This window comes from Trachemys scripta, chromosome 2 (genome assembly GCF_013100865.1).
Source record: "Trachemys scripta elegans isolate TJP31775 chromosome 2, CAS_Tse_1.0, whole genome shotgun sequence".
NCBI classification, from domain to species: Eukaryota; Metazoa; Chordata; order Testudines; family Emydidae; genus Trachemys; species Trachemys scripta.
Window position 1 is genome coordinate 73,175,352 of NC_048299.1, and position 21,819 is coordinate 73,197,170.

General features: G+C 41.6%; 1 protein-coding gene across 4 annotated transcripts in view; it reads right to left on the reverse strand.

Moving 5' to 3' along the window:
• The window catches only part of TCAIM (T cell activation inhibitor, mitochondrial), a 52,466-nt gene that overhangs the window by 3,215 nt on the left and 27,432 nt on the right, over nucleotides 1–21,819 (reverse strand). For all 4 annotated transcript variants that reach the window (XM_034760856.1, XM_034760854.1, XM_034760857.1 and 1 more), the window contains 5 exons: nucleotides 17,405–17,527; nucleotides 10,648–10,745; nucleotides 5,855–5,946; nucleotides 2,729–2,961; nucleotides 1,485–1,616 (listed from right to left, as the gene is read on the reverse strand). In XM_034760856.1, coding sequence (XP_034616747.1) covers nucleotides 1,485–1,616; nucleotides 2,729–2,961; nucleotides 5,855–5,946; nucleotides 10,648–10,745; nucleotides 17,405–17,527 — 678 coding nt within the window. The remainder of the gene's footprint in view (nucleotides 1–1,484; nucleotides 1,617–2,728; nucleotides 2,962–5,854; nucleotides 5,947–10,647; nucleotides 10,746–17,404; nucleotides 17,528–21,819) is intronic.

The following is a 21,819-nucleotide window of genomic DNA, read 5'->3' on the forward strand; positions in this document are numbered from 1 at the left end:
TTCTTTAAAGAAAAAGGTAGTATGTATGCACATTTGAGAATTCTAGTTTTAAAAAGCTGTCATGTAATACAAATCTGTCAGCGTTGGTACAGATAAATGAAACAAACTGAGCCATTCTAAATTCTGTATTGCTAAAACACTTTTACATAGCCTATATGGGATGATATATAGTTCATTTAATATAATCCTAAAGAGAATGCAAAGAAACAGCCCATAGAATCAGAGAACAGAAACGCTTTCTTATTTTTAAAGAAAGTTTGACATGTACTGTGCTTAAGATCCAGATAATAAACAGGCTACGTGTGCAGACTTCGGATGTGTCTACATTATGGAAACTATACCAATATAGCTATGTTACTGTAGCTATGCCAACATGATCCTATACAGTGCAAGTGCAGTCTACCCCAAGAGAGGGTGTTTTTCCATTGATGCAGGACCACCTCCCCAAATGATAATAGCTATATTGACAAAAGTACTTTTCCATTGACATAGATGCATCTACACTTTGGGGTAGGTCAGCAGAGCTACGTTGGTAAGGGGTGTACATATGGTCTCTTGACCAGTGTAGCTACGTCTATCTATTTTTAAGTGTAAGGCAGGCCTTAAAAATTACACATTTATGCCATGATCCTGCAACTGGATTAGTGCAGGCAGCCCCTTGCACCTGCCTGGAACTCTGCAGGAGGCTGCCCCTGATGCTCATGCATTGTTTCAGCTGCAGGTTTGGGTCCTTAAAGATCCATTTTCATTGGTTAGATTTGGAATTCAAAAATTCTGGGTTCTTATTTTCTTCTGAAGTGCTGATTATACTGCAAGCTCCCAAACAGTGAAGGGAGCTGCATCCTTATGCTGCATTAGGTGCTTGTGATTTCACTAACACTAACTCTGAATTCAGGTCTTGCCAAATAAGTAAAAAAGAGGAAAATTTTCAGCTGTTTTAAAAGATATTTATTTCTAATTGGAGTCCATATTAAGGATTCAGGACCATAAAGAGAGATTTTTAAAACCTTTAAAAAACTTGTATGTACCATAAAATATTTTCATATTCAATAAAGAATGCTCAATTGTGGCAATTATTGAGTGTCTGCATACTTCAGCAAGATTATTGTAAAATCATCAAGAGAAAGTTTCATGATCTCTTACAAACAAAAAAAATCTTTCATTTTCTAATGAAATATAGCTGCTATGTAAACTGATAAGGAAGTAGTCAGCTGAGCAGCAGTTTATAACAAATGACAGTTGGGTGAGGTAATATCTTTTATTGGACCAACTATTGGTTAGAGAGACAAGCATTCATGTTGGGTAAAACAGATAGAACACAGTGGCGGGAAAGGTGAGACCCTTTTTTGTAGGGAAAAGTTAACTCCCTTTTATATATCCTCAAAGTTCTCGTATTGTTATAGACGTAAAACAAATAATTCAGTAATACAAGAAGTAGAAGAGAAACACAAGAGCTAGTGTACAAACTTGCTGAGAATACTTACTCTTCCTTTCTTTTCAGATTCTCTCTTGCTTGCTGTGCTTTGGTAATAATAAACCACTGAAGGGTTGCTAGATCACACATTGTTGGGATGTTAAAATGCCCAAGTTCATGCAAGTTTGGAGCATACCTATCACTGTAATGAAACATGATGAAAGTCAAAATAGACGCATCTTATCACTTCTTCGTGTACTAAAATATCTGTCATGGATAACAGAATGAGGAATTAAGGATAAAAAAATCCCACCTGATCAATAAATTCTAAATCATTCTTTGGTAAAGGTTTGAGGCATGAGTACAGAATGTTATTTTAGGTGTTTTGATATTTTTTAAAATTTCAAGTGTGGATCAGCAGAAGCAACTCAATAGATGCATATTAGTTTCCTGCTGCAGACAAAACTATTGACTCACAAAACTCACTTTTTTCAGATAATTTCTCAGAGATTTAAACAAAGATTTAGAGTTCAAAGGACTTTCTCCATTAAATTACCAATTTTAAGATATGGTAAAATTTTACATTTAGCAGTCTTGGCAGAACCCTTACAAAACAACTGCAACTTCATTTCTTGAATCTGGTGTTCAACCTGTCTAATGATCTTACTAGCACAATACGTGGATGTAAAGCTGGCTCTGAAATGAATTCAAGCCAAGTATTCTCTTAGCACTATCACATTATCTTAGTCACATAAACAAAGCCTAAATACATATGCCCTGGGCAGGCACTTCTACCCTCACTGAACTACACTGGCTTATTAGATGCACATACTTGTGTCTCTGTGTAACAGCTGTTCATATGCTTGACAGATTGCTCAATCTATTCAATGCTATATACCGTGTAGATGAGTTTAGAAAGACAAAAATGCTATCCTCACTGGATGTGCATGATTTCCTTCTAGCTAATCACTCTCCAACTCAAGAGAAACAGTTTGACACAGTTGCATCATTTAGAAACAGATCATATTGATTCCATAACTACAAACAGGATTGATAGTGCCTAGTAAGTTGTAATGTGTGCATATTGTTTCTAGGTTGTGCAGTCTTAATTAACTTGATGCAGGCAGTTAACATTTCCTGAAGCTACATTAAAAATGTAAAATATATTACAACCAATAGGGAATGTGAAAATGCCAAAGGAACAATACTGCAGCAAATGAGACTTTGTAATATTAAGAAGAGCAACACATAATCAGCATAGAGTGTAAAATGACCAAAAAGCTTTATAGGAGCAGCTATCCTGCAGACACTTACCTTTCTAGAATCATTTGCAAGCCACGCAGACTACGAGGGTGAAAAGATAGTTTACTGTTAAGCAATCTATTATAGAAAGCATCAAGAGTGGTGTAATACTCTTCAAGAGTTAACAGTGGTTGCATCTCTTCAATGTATGTTATTTGTATGCCTCCTAGAAGATGACTTATACGGTCTTCCAAAAGCAGCATCTTCTTTTGAAGTTTATAATAGCTAGGCAATCTCTCAAAAATCTGCACACACAAAAATACATTGCCTATAATTACACATAACACATGATAAAAATCTCTCCAAGAAATTAGCCGCTTATTAATTCACAACGGAAGGAACCCTAAAGAAAATGAAGTATCTAACGATGCAAACAGAAAATCTAAATGTTACAACTGAAAGTTATGCACTGGGAACACAAACAAGACTGGCAGAGCTGGGTGAACAGACAATGCTGTTTTGGGGAGTCAGGGGGGAGAGGAGGATTACATGGAATCTCTATGAGGAGTTATGCTTTTTTGCTGGATTTTATCCTACGAAGTAGCATTCATGCACTGCCACTGACATGAGGGATCATACACAACTGCTGACAGATTAAAAAGTGTTCTCTCACTGCATTTGTAGCCCCATGTGCATGGTACATAGTGTACAGCAGAAGTGGTAATAGTAAGGTGTGTGCTTGTGGATGAAGAATTAGAGGGCATGACTGTTAGGGAGCTAAACTGTGTGTGTGTCTGTGTGTGTGTGAACCCTGTTTCACAACTTTTGTGTATTTTATATATAAAACAACTTATGGCCGCTTGTGTCCCATTATTATACACATTACCATGATATACTAAATGAGATGACTAGTATGACACGGCCTATCTGTACTATAGATAAAATAGCACATATACAACATTAATTATACACATTGAAATTCTTCAAGTGTGCACGTGCACATAAATGAGAAAGAAAAAGTTTTAGCTGTAGATGTACTGACGCCAACATATACTAGAATTTCATACAGGCCTCAGCATACCCTGCTGCAGTGTGATTTGAAGGATCTCTCTCTTCCTTCTGTGCAAAAAGTCTGAGCTATCAGCTTGAATGAATAGAGAATAGTTTCAAAAGAAAAGACAGTGACAAACACTCAGTGGTACTAAAGTGGAAGTACAATCTTGTCTACATATAGATTTGCTCTGGTTTAAATAAAGGTGTGTTTTTAAACCAATTTAGTTAAATCAGTGCAAGACTATGTGTACTTTTATTTTGGTTTAGGGTTGGTTTAATCATGAGATTCAGTTCAACTGGTGAAGTTTGGCTGTAGATAAGACCTTCCAAACAGCAAACGCTGATCAGATAAGAATGAAAGCAGATCTTGACAACAGTGATTATACCTCAGAATGGACAGCTAATTTAGCAATTTCATCAATGTTGCATTATTTCCATCATGAAGAAGTCAAAGTGAAAGCTGCAATTTCAATGATAATTTGCAGCAGGGGGTCCAATATGATTATACAGGTAATGCATTTGTTACCTTTTGCATATGATGACAAAGCAGGTGACTTCCAAAGTTATTTTAAGTTGTTTTAATTATGCTGGCCAATTTCTCATTAGTTTTAACTACAATATCTCAAAAAAGAAAGTGAATTTACCTTTCAAGAACTTAAAGACTTTAAATCACACATTATCCTATTCAAGTCTCAAAACATCAGCTTCCTACTCAATTTTTAAAAATACATTTAAGACACTAAATCATTAGAAGCTATAATTTCTCTTTTTAATTAGACAAGGTGGTAGTCTGGAATCTTAACGTGCAGCTTCTATTAAAAAAAAGTGAACATCCAAAGCACTTTCTCTCAAACTTTTTCTATTCAATGCGCTTTTGAATGAATTTTGCATTTAATTCCAATTTCTCAATTTACCAAAGATATAAATCATTCATATTAACAAAACAGGAAAGAGAGAGTTAACAGAAACCTCTCACTCCACTGAGCTTACATAGACAAGGAACTAATCATCTGCTACAGAATTTTGTGTTGATTAGTTGATTACAATGTTAACTGCAGGATGCAAGATAGGCATCTTATGGTCCTGCACTACAGCATTGTAAATTTCCAAACAAGATAACTCACCCACTCACCTCCCCTTCTTTCTTTTTGAATTTTATCCACATTTAACTCCTTTTATGCAAGTCCTTTAAAAGGAGTGACTTCTCAGGTGACCAAATGCTACTTACTTATGGGGGCCAAGAACTGACAATATTGAACTAAACTCATTGGTGCAAAGAGTGATAATTCTGCAGATGCCCTATGTAAATCTCCTCTTCAATGCCTACAATTCATTTAAGTGAACTGTACATTGCTAAATTTAAATTCACTGGAACTATGAAATATATGAAAATCATCTTTGAATGAAGTGACAAATATTTTCAGACATTTCATTAAGTGATATCCTGGTGGTATCTGTGCATTATGTTAAAAGATTACTCTCTATAGTTCTTTGGAAACTATATATTATTATTAAAAAGATGCCATAGAGTTTGCCAGAGCCTGTTTGCAACAACAAACACTGAAATACCTACAGAAATGTGTAAATAAAGGTGACACAGAAAGGGATTCTTTCAGTCTAAGGTGGTTTAGTGAACAAGATGGAGTGTTGGGTACAGAAAAAGTAGTTTAGTAGATGTTTCAAAAAGAGTTTGTGATCAACACAGCTTCCACTGAAATAAATAGCAAAACTCCCATTGAGTTCCCAGTAGTAGTGGGGTTTTTTTTGGTTAGTTGAGACATTTTAGGGATGAAGAAATATTTCACCAGTGCGTGATCATGTTGCATTCTAAGTTGCGAAAAAGCCAATTTTGTTCACCGTTAGTATTAGACCAGGAGTTGATTTACTAGCAGAAACTGCAATAAAAACCCAACCATAAAGATTATGGTTATTATTAACATCTACTGCAAAGGATTTGGTTTAGAAAGCAAGTATCAAGTTACGCTGAACATAGTAACTATATGCATTGCATTAAATTACTTATCAGTTACCTGTAGCAATTAATATTTTGATTATAAACCTTTTAAAAAAAAAGGTCATTTATACAAGGCACCATTAACTAAATTAAGAAAAATATTAACTATCCTTTATCTGAAATTCTCTTACTTTGATCCAGTGGTGGTGAACATCCATTGTGCCTAGCATGACATGGCCTGTTGCACTCATACCTGAACAGTCCGTGAATACTACTGTGTGTCCTAATAATGAAACAGTTTTTAGTCACTTTCCACAACTATGTAAGCTTAACAATATTATTGCATTTTACCAACAGTAAATCATTTCAGCACAGACAAAAATAAGTAGAAGCTTTACTCCCATCAATTGGAAACTCTCGTTCTGAAAGTTTAAATTCAAGGGTTTTTCTATACGAAACTTGACCTAGTATTTTCCTTCCCTCCCCTGTGTAGTTTCACTACTTAGTGTCTTATCTTATAGACTATTTTTGGACAACTATCAATATTTGGACAATACCATATTTAAACAACCCACAGAACACTGTATGCACTCAAGAAACAATAATTAGATCACTATTATTTGTATTAAATAAAGTAACTTTAAGCTGAATATGGTAAATATTGCCCAGATCACCACTATAACATTTCCCAGGGGGCACCTAGGGTTGTGAGGCACCTCTCTACCACTTGCCCTTAGAGTGAAGAAGCCTTGTCTGTGCCTACCATGGATCAACTCCCCAACCTTATCAGCCACTGGCAATATAGGCACTCCCCTCTAGGACTCTCAGGCCACTGTCACTCTGTAGGTTAGTGATAGGCATGCTCCAGCCCTCGAGCCCTCCAAGTGGAGTGTCCAGCCCCCGATCTACTGACCACTTGCAGTATTCACTGATTTGCTGCTTCCAAAGAAACAGTACATTCCAGCTTACCAGTTGCACCTCAAATCACCACTCCCCTTAACTTGCAGTGTTTAGGTTTGTTTACAGTGAAATCAAATACAAGTTTATTTAATAAAGCATAGCGATTCAAATAGTAACAAGTAGAAATATTGTAAACCAGAGGTTACATATTAAATAAAATCATAGCACGCAATCTAGAGCCAGACTTAATTAACAAAGATACTCTCATGTCTAGTAGAGTATTGCTCACCCAAAATCCTTGCAGTGCTTTACAGCTAGGTTGGCTGTGACCCTTTTTTCACGAGACACACATGCTGTCAGTTTGCGTCCTAGATGAAGGATTTTCAGGGTGTCTCTATACTCCAAAATATACCAGACCAATCCTTTGTCTTTATTCATAAAGAGGACAACCCCCTGCTGTTAGTTTCTTCCTGCAGTTTTCCTCTCTTGTAGATTTTCCCAATCTCTCAATTCGCACCCAGCTCAGTATGCAAATAAGCATGCAGCATGAGGGATACAATACACAAATGGCCAGACTAGGGTGACCAGACAGCAAGTGTGAAAAATCGGGACAGAGGGTAGGGGGTAATAGGAGCCTATATAAGAAAAAGACCCCAAAATCGGGATTGTCTCTATCAAAATCGGGACACCTGGTCATCCTAGGCCAGACAGGGAGACAGGTATCTGTTGCCTCCTTCCTGAAAGGCACATCTCCATGGTACATCATCTCCTGGTGACCTGCCTTAAGTTCAAGACCTTAAGAGCATAATTTTCAGTATAGATACATAAGTTCTTAAATACTATATGTACATACATTTCACAATGGATTATGACAACCAGTGGATAACTGGCTCTCGGTAGAAACCTCACATGCTACCCTTTGGTGAACTTTTATGCAGATATCTGACCCCAGGTATCCTTATACAATCCTACACACCCTCTGTGCTGTTAGACAGCCTTCTCTCTCACTGACATAGTGCTGTGCACACGAGTGCTTACACTGGCAAAACTTTGTGTTACTCGGGGGTGTGTGTGTGTTTTTTCACACTCCTGAGTGACAAAAGTTTTGCTGTCAGAAGTGCTAGTCCAGACCTGACCTTAGTTTTCCATGAGAAAGACATAGTTGAAAGGAACACTCCCAAAGAGTCATCTCAAAAACAGGGATAAAAGGAAGTAAAAATATTCTCACAATGACCTCTACCTACCTGTAAGACAGTAATTATTCCTGGGGGTGGGAGAGAAGGCTGAGACTGCGGACACAGTTAATCATCTGAGTATTCATCTCGGGCAGAGGCCAAATTTGCAGGGTCCAAGGAATAATTATATACACAATCGTATATTAACATATTGATTCTTCTCATTGATAAACATTACCTTTCCAAGGTTCTTTATAAGGTTGAACAATGTGGGACAGTCTCACCTGTCTTTTGATTAAATAAGTGAGTTCTCAAGTGAATAAATAATTATTCAAAACTGAGAATCTTGAGAAAGACTAAGCGTGATGTCATGTGTGCTGGCCAACAGTTATTGCCACAGATCAGTCTGCTGTATCAGAGGAGTCATATGGTAACCTGAAAGTGTTCAGAGATGCTCAATCTTTCTTGGACAAGAGATTTGATTTCAGAATGTAGGTCTTCTGGAATATGATCTACAAGAGAAGATTACTTAACCCAAGAAAAAAAAAGTTCTTACAAGCCTACTGGCCAGATAATTAGGTATTCTGAGAGTTAGTGATCCATCTTTTTGTCTCCTTGTCCCCAAGGAAAGATTATAATTACTGCACCAACTTACTCTTTTCCAGGGCAGCAGAGACCACAAGTGAACCCAGTATCTGGTTCTGGTAGAAGTACTTTTGTCCTGCCTGGGGCACCTGTTAGAGTTTATCATTCTTCTTGGATACTGGTGGCATGGATGAAGCAGAGAGCCACAGATCTCACGTAGTTCCAGAAGTCCCTCTGACAGAAAAAGCTATCTTAGAGTCTTTTGTCTGGATTGTATAACTATTTGTGGGATTTCTCCTCCATAGTGTAAACAGGCAAATATAGTTCTTTCACCTGTCTATCCAATAAACCTTAAACAACTTGTATTCCTCAAGAGGTAAGACAGAAGCTGATTCTAGTGTCATCTAGGTCAGGAGAGCTAGAGATGGAGGAAGGAGCTTCTAATCCTTTACTGAAAATAACTTCCCAATGATTCACCCATTTCTAATCCAAAGGAACCTCTTGAAGAGCAGCCATCGCTACCCTTGTGAGTTGATCTGGGGCACTTTGATGACAATGCATCTCGATTCCTACATGTATACTTCTCTGAAGGAATGCAAAGAGATGGGGCATTAGGCCCAGGTTCACATGGGCCATAAGAATAAGGGGGTTGTGTATAGGAATCTCATAGGTTCTAAAGCAGGGGTGGGCAAACTATGGCCCGCAGGCTGGATCCGGCCCATCAGCTGTTTTAATCTGGCCCTCGAGTTCCCGCTGGGGAGCAGGGTCTGGGATTTGCCCTGCTCTGGCACTCCAGCTGCGGAGCAATGTCGGTGGCTGCTCCACGCAGCTCCTGGAAGCCGCGGTATGTCCCCCCTCCGGCTCCTACGTATAGGGGCAGCCAGTGGGCTCTGCTCCGCACGCTGCCCCCGCAGCTCCCATTGGCCGGGAACTGCGGCCAATGGGAGCTGCAGGGGTGGTGCCTGTGGATGGGACGGTGCGAAGCAGAGCCGCCTGGCTGTGCCTCTGTGTAGGAGCCAGAGCTGGGACATGCAGCAGCTTCTGGAAGCTGCTTGAGGTAAGCAGATTCCTACACCCCTGAGCCACCATCCTGTGCTCCAACCCCCTGCCCCAGCCCTGATCCCCCTCCCACCCTCTGAACCCCTCGGTCCTAGCCTGGAGCACCCTCCTACACCCCAATTGCCTCATCCCCAGCCCCACCCCAGAGCCTGCACCCCCAGCCATAGCCCTCATCTCCCCACCCCATGTCCTAACCCCCCTGCCCCAGCCCTGATCCCTGTCCTGCACTCCAAACCCCTCGGTCCCAGCCCGGAGCACCCTCCTACATCTCAAACCCTTCATCCTCAGCCCCACCCCAGAGCTCTCACCTGCGCCTCGCACTCCATCCCACCTGCCCCAGCCTGGAGCTCCCTCCCACACCCTGAACTCATTTCTGGCCCTACCCCCCATTTCTGGCCTCATCCACAGCCCTCACTCCCTTCCGCACCCCAACCCCAATTTTGTGAGCATTTATTGCTCGCCATACAATTTCTATAGCTAAATGTGGCCCTTGGGCCAAAAAGTTTGCCCACCCCTGTTCTAAAGTGTCTGCGCCCTCATACCTAAATGTTTCTCTGGCAAATATAGTTCAACTCAGTATCTGGAAGCATGGAGTTGACTTGTGTTAAGACTAAAAGTCCTGGACCCTGAAGCAAGGGTTAACAGTCTAAAAAAGACAAAAAAAAAAAAAAAAAAAAAAAAAAAAAACACCAACACACACACACACACCATCTATGGCTGCTTATTTAAATTAGGAGTATTCAAATACTCAAACCTCTTTTGAGGTATTCATTAAGCATTTGTGTTTAATATGGCTAATATGAACGAATGTAATATAATGTGACAGTAACAAGAAATGAAAGAATCATATTTGTAATTATATTATGTGATCACTTTGATATGTTGTATGTGACTATTTTTCAATTATTAAACATATATAAACAGATATGTTTATTTACTGTAAGACTGATATTATGAATACCGTAAATTGTGAGTTTCTGAATATCTGAAAGTACAGTCTTTAAATGAGTCTATATGAAGACTTCAAGCTGAAATAAGCAAGTGCTTTTAAATCCTGATGTTGTAGTCAGTTACTGGACAATAGTCAATATTTTAAATAACTATGAAATAAAATAACTTGATTTTTAAACTATGTATCACTGATAATTTCTTAAGTAACTCAGGCAGTTACTATGCTTTCATGAGGAATACCATAAAATTCATGCTTATCTTTAGAGGATTACTGTACCATGACACACAAAAGAGAAAAGTAATAGGAAATATACCTTTAACATTCCTTAATACTTCTGGGCTCTGCTGAGCTAAACGACCTAGACTGTGTAGCTGGCTACAACGATGGGCAATACCCCAGCTTCTTTGCCACCTAAAGAAAAATATACTTGAGAATATATCACTCAGTCTTGTAAAAGGATTTTTTTTTAAATGTAAGGCAGTGCCCAAAGTGTGCTAAGAGCTTTACAATAAAGCAGTAATTCATAGCAACAAAAATCACAGTCACTGAAGAGTAATAAATAGAAAATAATCCAACTGGGAATGTGTATAAAGTGGTCTGAGTCATACACTACTCAAATTTTATATATAAACCAATATTTAAAGTAATTTAAATGGAAAATGTAGAATTTCTTTTGCAGGGGGTGCCATATTGAAGATGGTGCAGGTGAAATGGGGAAAAACAAACTGAAAAAAGCTAAAAACTATAACTTGGATATGCAAAAAGCAGTTATTTGTTTCTCGGGATACTTTCTTTGTATTTTCTTCCTATATGCAGAAGGGAGTTCAGTACAAAAGTTTTATTCATAAATTTACTGATTTCTTAAAAGAGGACAAGAGGTTAGGATTGTGAAGTCTATTGCAGCCTCAGCCCTGTTCTTAAAAAGACTTACACATGTACTTTATGCAGTGAGTATATAGGCGCCAATTCCATGCGTGCTCCAGGGCTAGAGCACCCTTGGAAAAAAGTTAGTGGGTTCTTAGCACCCTCCGGTAGCCAGTGCCTGCCTTCCCTCCTCCCCTCGCCTCCCATCCACTGGCGGCTCTGCCAATCAGCACCTCTCGCCCCCTGCAATCAGCTGTTTCGTGGCATGCAGGAGGCGCTGGAGAGGAGAGGGGAGGAGCAGGGACAAGTCGCGCTCAGAGGAGGGGGCGGAACTGAGTGGGACGAGGCAGGCTGGGGATTTGGAGAAAGGGGTGGGGTGGAGGCAGGGCCAGAGCGGAGGATTGAGCACCCTGGGGCCTGGTGGAACCCAGCACCTGTGAGTATGTCCATTGATTTCATTTAGGTTATTCACAGAGCATAAAGTTAAGTAGGTGCACTTACTAGTAACTAGCCCTTAATTACTCAGTTACACAGGTGCTGTACAGCCAAGCAGGGGGAAAGATTCCTTTCTCCCTTGAATCCTGGCGAGTTCAGACCAGTATTTAGATCATATATTGGATGGGTTGATTTGGCTTGCTATTAGGGGAACTACTGTACTGGAATTGAAAGTTTTATGTGTATGTACTATAAGTAAGGAGGAAAAACATCTCTAAAAAATTTCCTGTATCATATCTTGCAGAAAGTAGTGTCAGTTTTTTTTGAATGACCAGCCAGAGTAAGTTATCCATTCATAAGAACATAACAGCTGCCATACTGGGTCAGACCAAAGGTCCATCTAGCCCAATATCCTGTCTTCTGACAGTGGGCAATGCCAGATGCCCCAGAGGGAATGAACAGAACAGGTAATCATCAAGTGATTGATGTTGCCCATTCCCAACTTCTGGCAAACAGAGGCTAAGGATACCATCCCTGATTATCCTGGCTAATAGCCATTGATGGACCTATCCTGCATGAACTTATCTAGTTCTTTTTTGAAACCTATTATAGTCTTGGCCTTCACAACATTCTCTGGCAAAGAGTTCCATAGGCTGTCTGTGCATTGTGTGAAAAACATACTTCCTTTTGTTTGTTTAAAACCTGCTGCCTATTAATTTCATTTGGTGGCCTCTAGTTCTTATGTTATGAGAAGGAGTAAATAACACTTCCTTATTCACTTTCTCCACACCAGTCATGATTTTATAGACTGCATATATAGATTTCATATCCCCCTTTGGTTGTCTTTTTTCCAAGCTGAAAAGTCCCAGTCTTATTAATCTCTCCTCATACGGCAGCCGTTCCATACCCCTAATCATTTTTGTTGCCCTTTTCAGAGCTTCATTCATACAGATGTTTATGATTTACAATATTTAATTAAGAGACATTAGGATAATTTTTGCTGCTATCAAAATGTGCCTATATTAAAACCACAAAAATACATTAACTTTAATTCACCTTCTGTTCAGGTATTACAGCATGTGTATATTAAAAAAACAAAACAAACAAACAAAAACCAACATTCACCATTTTGAGATCTCCTCAACACTGACACAGAACAGGCAAGTTAAGGATAATGTTTCATATAGTGATTTAACTCTGAGGTTTCTTGGTCACTATACCCTCAACATTACATTAACACAGTTTACAATTATGGGCCAGATCTTCAGCTTTCCCAGGTCCCTTTTCAGTGAACTTAAAACTGCCTCAAACATAAAACTGACTGTTACCACAGAATAGGAGAATCCTTAGTTAGCATAAAGCCAGTGTAGCAATTCAGCATCAGGGGCACAGAGGGATGGTACCACGCAAGGGCCTTAATGGGACAACTACAGCAGGCATAACTCAGATCAGCCTAAGCTACTCCATGTTATACTTTGAGGCTGTTTTGAGCCTCAATAGCTCCAGGATTGGGGACACAAAAAAGGTGGCTTAGAGCCTGCATCCTCTGCTCAAATGTCCCAAGCATAAGCTTGGAATGGCTGAGGATCTAGACCTTTATTTACTTTTAAAGCCTCGAACCATATTAGCATTGACCTGTAAGAGGTGGAAGTAGCAGTTTCCCATTAAGATACAATTACTTCTCAGTTAGAAAAATTTCTGAACAGGAAGCATTTTCTTGTACATTTTTTCATTAAAATATTGTTAACTTTCCATAAAATGTAACAATATAGTATTACAGTATTTTGATAACAGACTATGAAAGAAAAATTAAAAACCATAGACAAGCAAATTTAATTCAATGTTCAGAAAGATTCTATCAACTTGTTTTGATTTGGTTTTACTATGCAGTGAGGACTTCATAGAAGAGCTAGTCTTAGGAAATAACCTTGGATTGAGCAATCATGATCTGATTAAGTTTAAATTAAATGGAAGGATAATCAAAATGAGCTTGTCAACTATGACCTTTTATTTCAAAAGTGCAGACTTTGGGAAATTAAGGGAATTAGTTAAAGAAGTCAACTGAAAAGCTCAAGGACTTAAATGCGGAGGAGGCTTGGAATTTCTTCAAAATCAACTTCTAACAGGGCATTATGAGTCATGAGTTGACTCAGCACCCTGTCCCTCAAATCCTCACCAGTATACATTAATTGGGACCTGACTGAAAGACAGGTAGTTGGCAGAGCATGCCAATTAACTGAGTAAAGATACAGCTCAGGGGCTAATTGGGTGGAAGAAACCCCTGCAGCTGGGACTATATAAGTAGATAGGAAGGAAGTGCTAGGGAGGAGAGTCGGGAGCCTGAAGGAAGGCAGGAGTAGATAGGACTGGCTGTTGTTAATACTCCACCGTTTCCCCAGAGCAAGTGAGGAAGCTGGCTACTGACTGTAAGCAGTATGTAAATAACACTCCAGGCTGTGACCTTTGAAGGAATATAAAGCACAGTGGTGTTTAAGACGACTTGGAGTTGTGGCGGTCAGTCACTGAGGCTGGACTCGCCCTATGACACAACTATACAAAGAAGTTATCTGAAATTTGCATCCCAAGCAAAGAAAAAAAGCTTGTAGGGAAAGGCTCCATAGCAACCTCAAAAAGAATATTGCTGAATAGCAACCTCAAAAAGATTATTAGGAGTAAGCTGAGAGTTTATAAGGAATGGAAAAAAGGGTTGATCAATAAAGAAAGCTACATCTGGAGGTTAGAAAAATGTAAGGTTAGAATTGTTAAAAATCAAGATGAATTAACTCTTGCAAAGGGAATTCAAATAATCTTTTTAGTTTACATAAAAATAGAATAAGGAAGGGTGGAGTCTGGCTGCTATGCAGTGAGGATGGGAAGGAAATTAAAGATAATCTAGATATGGCTCAAACTAAATGAATTCATTGCGGGGTTTCAATAAGGATGATAATATGGAACATGTGCATGAAGGCACTATAGTTGATGAAAGAGAGTGTGTAGAAATGGAAATTACCACATCTGAGGTGGAAGACAAACAGATCATAACATGCTCAGATCAGGGGCCCAGATAATTTCTATTCCAAAATATGAAAGCATTGGCACATGAAATTGCTAGTCCAGTAGCAAGCATTTTTAATAAAGTCGGGGCTAATCCCATATGACTGGAGAATAGCTAATGTCAGACCTATGTTTAAGAAAGGTAAAAAAAGTGATCCAGGCAGTCAGAATATCAGGTCTGTAACTAGTATGTACCGCTTTAGAAAAAATTGTGAAGGAAAGAGCAAGTTCATGGGAGAAAAAATGCTAAAGGGATGTAATGCAACATGGATTTACCAAAAGTAGATCACATCAGACTAACCCGATCGTCTTTCAGAAATAAATTTTAGATAAGAGAAATGGAATAGATCTTACAAATAAATTTTAGATAAGAGAAATGGAATAGATCTTACATACCTGACTTCAGTAAAGCATTTGATATGGTACCACATGAGAAATTAGTTAAATTAGGGAAGATGGGGATCAGTACAAGATGGATAAGGAACTGGCTAAAATTGGAGAAGGCCATGGGTTGTGTGGAAAGGTGAACTATTGGACTGGAGGGAGGTTACTAGTGGAGTTCCTTAAGGATTGGTCTTGGAAACAATCTTTTTCAATATTTTTATTAATGAGAGTGGCACAAAAAGTGTGCGCGCACTAATGAAATCTGCTGATGATACTAAGTTCGGAGGCATCGTCAATATAGAGGAAGACTGGAACATTATACAGGAAGATCTGGATGACCTTGAAGACTGGAGTGACAGAAATGGGATGAAATTCAGTAATACAAAGTGAAAGTCAGGAACTTAGGGTCTAATAAGAATTTTTGCTACAAGCTAGCAGCTCATCAGTTGGAAGCAATAGAGAAGAAGAGAGACCTGGGTGTGTGGGTTGGATCACAGGATAACTATGAGCCACCAGTACGATGTGGCTGTGAAAAAGGTAAATGAGATCCAAAAATGTATCAGGCAAGGCATTTCCAGTAGAGATAGAGACATATTTATGCCACGTACAAGGCACTTATAAGACCTTATATGGAATATTGCATACAATTTTGGTCACCCGCATTCAAGAAAGATGAATTCAAACCAGAAAAGTGCAGAGAAGAGTTAGTAGGGTGATCAGGCGAATAGAGGGCCTAATTTTATGAGAGGAGACTGGAAGAGCTTGACTTGTTAACGCTAACAAAAAGAAGGCCGCTCTCTATAAATATATCAAGGCGGGTAAATTACGAGGGAGGGTGAAGAGCTAAAGAGCAGTGTTGGCACAACAACAATTGATATAAACTGGCCATGAACAAATTCAAGCTGGAAATTAGAAGAAAGTTCCTAACCATGAGATGGGCGAAGTTCTGGAAAAGCCTCCTATTGGGAGTTGTGGAGGCAAACAACTTAGTTAGTTTCAAGAGGGAGCTGTAGAAACGTATGAGTGAGATTGTACGATGGGGTTGCTTGTGACAGTAAGGGGCAGCAGCCCTGGGGCTCAATCCATTTTGTCTGATGTTCCTAAAAGCTCATGCTTCAGGTTTTTAGCCAGCCACTTGCAGGGGTCAGGAAGGAATATTTCCTCAATGCCCCGCTTCCCCCCAGTGGATTCTGGATTTCCTTAATATCACTCCTATGAAGCATCAGGGACAGCCATGGCTGGAGAGGGACATTTGACAGGGAGGACCAGGACTCTGAGGTGGCACCAAGCATTCTCTCTCTCAAATGCCTGGCTGGCTGGTTCTTGCTCCTATGCTTAGGGTCTAACTGATCATCATATGTGGGGTTGGGAAGGATCTTGGGGGTTTTTCACCCACCCCTGCAGTGTGTGAGCGAGAGTCATTTGCAAGGATTATCTGGGTATTTCTCATTCATTTCACTGTAATAGGAGGGACCAAGGTGCACGTATTTTCTGCCTTTGGCACATAATAGTCTGTCTTCTATGGGCTGAAATACTTGAGTTTAATTTCAGTTGTTGGGTTTACTGTGTGGCTTTTGGGTGGTGTGGCTTGTGATATATAGAAGGTCAGATTAGATGATCTGGTGGGCACTTCTGGCTTTAAACTCCATGTTACTGCACTAAACAAACCTAAAAGTTATTTAACACAAAGCTTTCACAACATACCCTGAAGAGATACATTTTTGTTCTCAAATATTAATGACTTGTAGTTTCTAAGAAATATTTTGGAATAAAGAAACCCAAGTACAGAATCTGCTTTTTAAAGTTATTACAATATTCCCTCCATAGACTCTTGTTTCTGATATTTTGGACAACAATACCTTTACTAAGTCTTCACAGGTCGTCCATAAGTACCATATGCAGCATCAAAAGAGAAGCTAAGTTAGTTACATAAGCAAGCTCAAGCTCCAATTCAGGAAAGCAATTTTATCCAGTAAAGTACTTAAACACATGATTAGGTCCTATTGACTACAATAGAACCGAAGCACATGCTTAAGTGTTTTCCTGAATTGGCAACCATACTACTAGGTAGTACAATCTCCTGACTTATAAATAAGACTAGGTCTAGTTCAGATATTATAAATGCAAATTTTTAGTCCCATACAAGTCTGATGAAAATATAATCGTATTCAGTGGAGTACTGCCTTTATGACTACATATAAAATAGACATTTTGCTGGAATACATTTTTTAAAGCTTAACTGCATTACTTTGTTTTTAGTCTATGTGGCCTTACAAAATTGTAAATTATGTTTGTTTTGACCCTTTTAAGGTAGATCTTCTGTACTTCATTACCTGATATCAGAGAGCTGTAGCTGATGAGTGAGTTCATCTTTTAAACGGTTTAGTTCTTCCCTAAGTGGTAAGCTCTTTCTCAGCTTCTTTATTGCACTTTTTTCACTATTATCTAACCAGGAGCTGTAAAAAAGAAAATATATGGCTGTTCAAGACCATTTTTCTCAGGCACATTGCACTGCTATATAAAAACATTAATGGCTACTTTAAGAAATATGTCAAGTTACCAGATCAGGTAATGTTTTAAAAGAATGTTTTCTTGAAAAGAGTAAATCTATTTTTAGTGTAACCTATTATAGTATAAGGCCTGGTCTACACTAGGTGTTTATGTCGAAGTTAGCGCCGTTACATCGAATTAACCCTGCACCCGTTCACACCGCGAAGCTATTTAGTTTGACATAGAGGTCTCTTAAATTCGACTTCTGTACTCCTCCCCGACGAGGGGAGTAGCGCTAAATTCGACATGGCCATGTCGAATTAGGCTAGGTGTGGATGGAAATCGACGCTAATAGCTCCGGGAGCTATCCCACAGTGCACCACTCTGTTGACGCTCTGGACAGCAGTCCGAGCTCGGATGCTCTGACCAGCCACACAGGAAAAGCCCCGGGAAAATTTGAATTTCTTTTCCTGTCTAGCCAGTTTGAATCTCATTTCCTGTTTGGACATCGTGGCGAGCTCAGCAGCACTGGCAACGATGCAGAGCTCTCCAGCAGTGATGGCCGTGCAATCTCAGAATAGAAAGAGGGCCCCAGCATGGACTGATCGGGAAGTCTTGGATCTGATCGCTGTGTGGGGCGATGAGTCCGTACTTTCCGAGCTGCGATCCAAAAGACGGAATGCAAAGATCTACGAGAAGATCTCTAAAGACATGTCAGAGAGAGGATACAGCCGGGATGCAACGCAGTGCTGCATGAAAATCAAGGAGCTGAGACAAGGCTACCAGAAGACCAAAGAGGCAAACGGACGCTCCGGATCCCATCCCCAGACATCCCGTTTCTACGAGGCACTGCATTCCATCCTAGGTGCGGCCGCCACCACTACCCCACCACTGACCGTGGACTCTGAGGATGGGATATTGTCCACGGCCGGTTCCTCAGACATGTTAGCGGACCGGGAAGATGAGGAGGACGAGGCAGTCGACAGCGCTTACAACGCTGATTTCCCCGACAGCCAAGATCTCTTCATCACCCTTACAGAGATCCCCTACCAACCGTCCTCAGCCGTTAACCCGGACACAGAATCTGGGGAAGGATCAGCCAGTAAGTGTTGTAAACATCTAAACATTTATTTTTAACAGAACAGGAATATTAAGAATAACAAAAATGGGTTTCTCATTAGTTCGCCCTAGGCGCTTAACGTTTCAGTCCTGGGCAGTGCAACTATTGAAAAAAAATCTAACAATGTCCGGTTTAGCATGATTGTTCTGCCCAAGCCGCTCTACTGTTTAGTCCCTGCCAGTGCAGCTACAGTAAAATGCGGTCTATATGTCCGGGGATAGAGCAGAAATCCTCCTGGGACATCTCGAGGAAGCTCTCCTGGAGGTAACTGGAAAGCCATTGCATCAGGTTCCTGGGGAGAGCGGCCTTATTGGGTCCTCCGTAGTATGAAACGTTTCCGCGCCACGAGACAATCAAGTACTCAGGGATCATTGCCCTGCAGAGCAGGGCGGCATACGGCCCTGGTCTTTGGAGGCTTTCCCAAAGCATTCTTTCTTTCTCACTGTCTGAGATCCTCATCAGGGTGATGTCGCTCATGGTGACCTGCTTTGAATTAGGTAGGGGAATGTTAGTGTTGGGACTGCTTGCCTGTTCCTTTACTGAACTGTAACTGTTGGTTTGCAGCCACGTGGTGGAGGCGGGAGAGAGGCAGCATACAGGGATCTTTCCCGGGGACAGCCGCGAGGGGGTGGGACAGGGGCAGAGTTCCTGCTTGCTGGATTGCTGGCAGCAGGGACTGGCATTGCTTTCAATGTGAAAGGAGGCCAGTGCTACTATTAAAGTTTTAACTGCCACAAGTCTACGGCTTACCATGTCTGCCTGCTACACAAATTCCGGTGTCCTGCCCCGCTTCTCAGATCTGCAGTGCAAGACCCCAGGCACTGAATGCGAAGGCCGAGAATTCGACCTTGTCCTGAGTGTGCATGTGATAGGTGCTGTGCATGGTCTTGTTCACAGAGAAAGACTATGTTCTTTGTTCACAACTACATTTATCTTTCTGAGGAATTCACTCCCTTTTTCCCATTCCCACAGCCACATCTGCGACTGTCTCACAACCTAGCCTGGCATCACACTCCCAGAGGCTAGCGCAGATTAGGCGTAGGAAGAAGAGGACACGGGAGGACATGTTCTCGGAACTTATGGGCTGCTCCCGAGCCCAGGCAGCACAGCAGACCTAGTGGCGGGAGAACTTGTCCCAAATGCACCAAGCACACATGGAACGGGATGAGAGGTGGCGGCAGGAAGACCAGCAGGCGACTCAAACGCTGCTTGGACTAATGAGGGAGCAAATGGACACACTCCGGCGCCTTGTGGATGTTCTGCAGGAACGGAGGCAGGAGGACAGAGCCCCGCTGCAGTCTATCTGTAACCGCCCTCCCCCGCCACCAAGTCCCATACCCCCCTCACCCAAAGTGCAAAGAAGGAGGGGCGGCAGAGTCCGTGCAAACTCTCACTCCACCCCTGCAGACAGCTCTAGTAGTAGAAGGCTCTCATTCCCCAAAATTTGACAAGTTCTTTCCTTCCCGCCTCACACAAGCCCCCGTCCAAGTTTCACCTCCCAGTTTCATGTGTAGTTGCTAATAAAAAATACGTTTCTGTTAATTACTGTTTCCATCATGTTCTTTTGGAGGAGGGGGGGGAAGAGGGTTGGTAATTGGACAGGACAGTCACCTTTAGCAGGGTACATAGGCGGGGGCAGGTCCAGCAGCAGGGCACATACACAGTGCAGTCACTAGTTACCCTGGTCAGTCTCGGTTTTCATGTTCTGTGGTGGAGGGTGGGTTGCTCTGTGACTTTGTGGCAGGGAAGGGCAGTTACAGATCTTATGCCGTGGTCCTTATCCTCGATCACAGAGCCACGCAGCAGGGGATCTGTAACCGTCCTCCCCCTGCCACAAAGTCACATAGCCCCCCCATACACACAGTCCCGATCAGGAGGGGTGACAGGCTCCGTTGAAACAACCAGTCCACCACTGCAGAGCCTGTCAATCCTGGAGTTTAGAAGCGTCATTTGCGTCACTACACTACACCCGCTCCCCACCACAGTCTGCGTCCCAGGTTTAAAACATTCCCGCGAAAACAGTAATAAAGAAAACGGTGTTCATTAACGAAGTAGAAGTGATTTTATTTCTAAACGTGTGTTGGAAGGGGGTGAAGGGGGTATGTAACTGGAGAGGATAGTCAACATTAACTGGGTAAAGAAACGGGGGCAGGGTCAGCTTCTCTGTACACAAACTTAAAAGTCACAGGTTACCCTGCTCGCTCAGGAACCTAGCTTTCAAAGCCTCCCGGATGCACAGCGCGTCCTGCTGGGCTCTTCTAATCACCCGGCTGCCTGGCTGGACGTAATCAGAAGCCAGGCTATTTGCCTCAACCTCCCACCCCGCCATAAAGGTCTCCCCCTTGCTCTCACAGAGATTGTGGAGCACACAGCAAGCTGCTATAACAATGGGGATATTGGTTTCGCTGAGATCACAGCGAGTCAGTAAGCTTCTCCATCTCCCCTTGAGACGGCCAAAAGCACACTCCACCACCATTCTGCACTTGCTCAGCCGGTAGTTGAAGAGTTCTTTTTCACTGTCCAGGGCGCCAGTATAGGGCTTCATGAGCCAGGACATTAGCGGGTAGGCTGGGTCCCCGAGGATGACTATAGGCATCTCCACATCCCCAAGAGTTCTTTTGTGGTCCGGGAAGTAAGTACCTTCCTGCAGCCGTCTAAACAGACCAGAGTTCCTGAAAACACGAGCGTCATGAACCTTGCCCGGCCATCCGACGTAGATGTTCGTAAAACGTCCCCTGTGGTCCACCAGTGCTTGCAGCACCATGGAAAAGTAGCCCTTTCTGTTAATGTACTGGCTGGCCTGGTGGTCCGGTGCCAGGATAGGGATGTGAGTTCCATCTATGGCCCCACCGCAGTTTGTGAATCCCATCGCTGCGAAGCCATCTATGATCACCTCCACGTTTCCCAGGGTCACTACCTTTGACAGCAGTACATCAACGATTGCCTTGGCTACTTGCATCACAACAATCCCCACGGTAGATTTGCCCACGCCAAAGTGGTTCGCGACTGACCGGTAGCTGTCTGGCGTTGCAAGCTTCCAGAGGGCTATGGCCACTCGCTTCTGGACAGTCAGGGCTGCTCGCATCCGGGTGTCATTGCGCTTCAGGGCAGGGGACAGCAACTCAAAGTTCAAGGAAA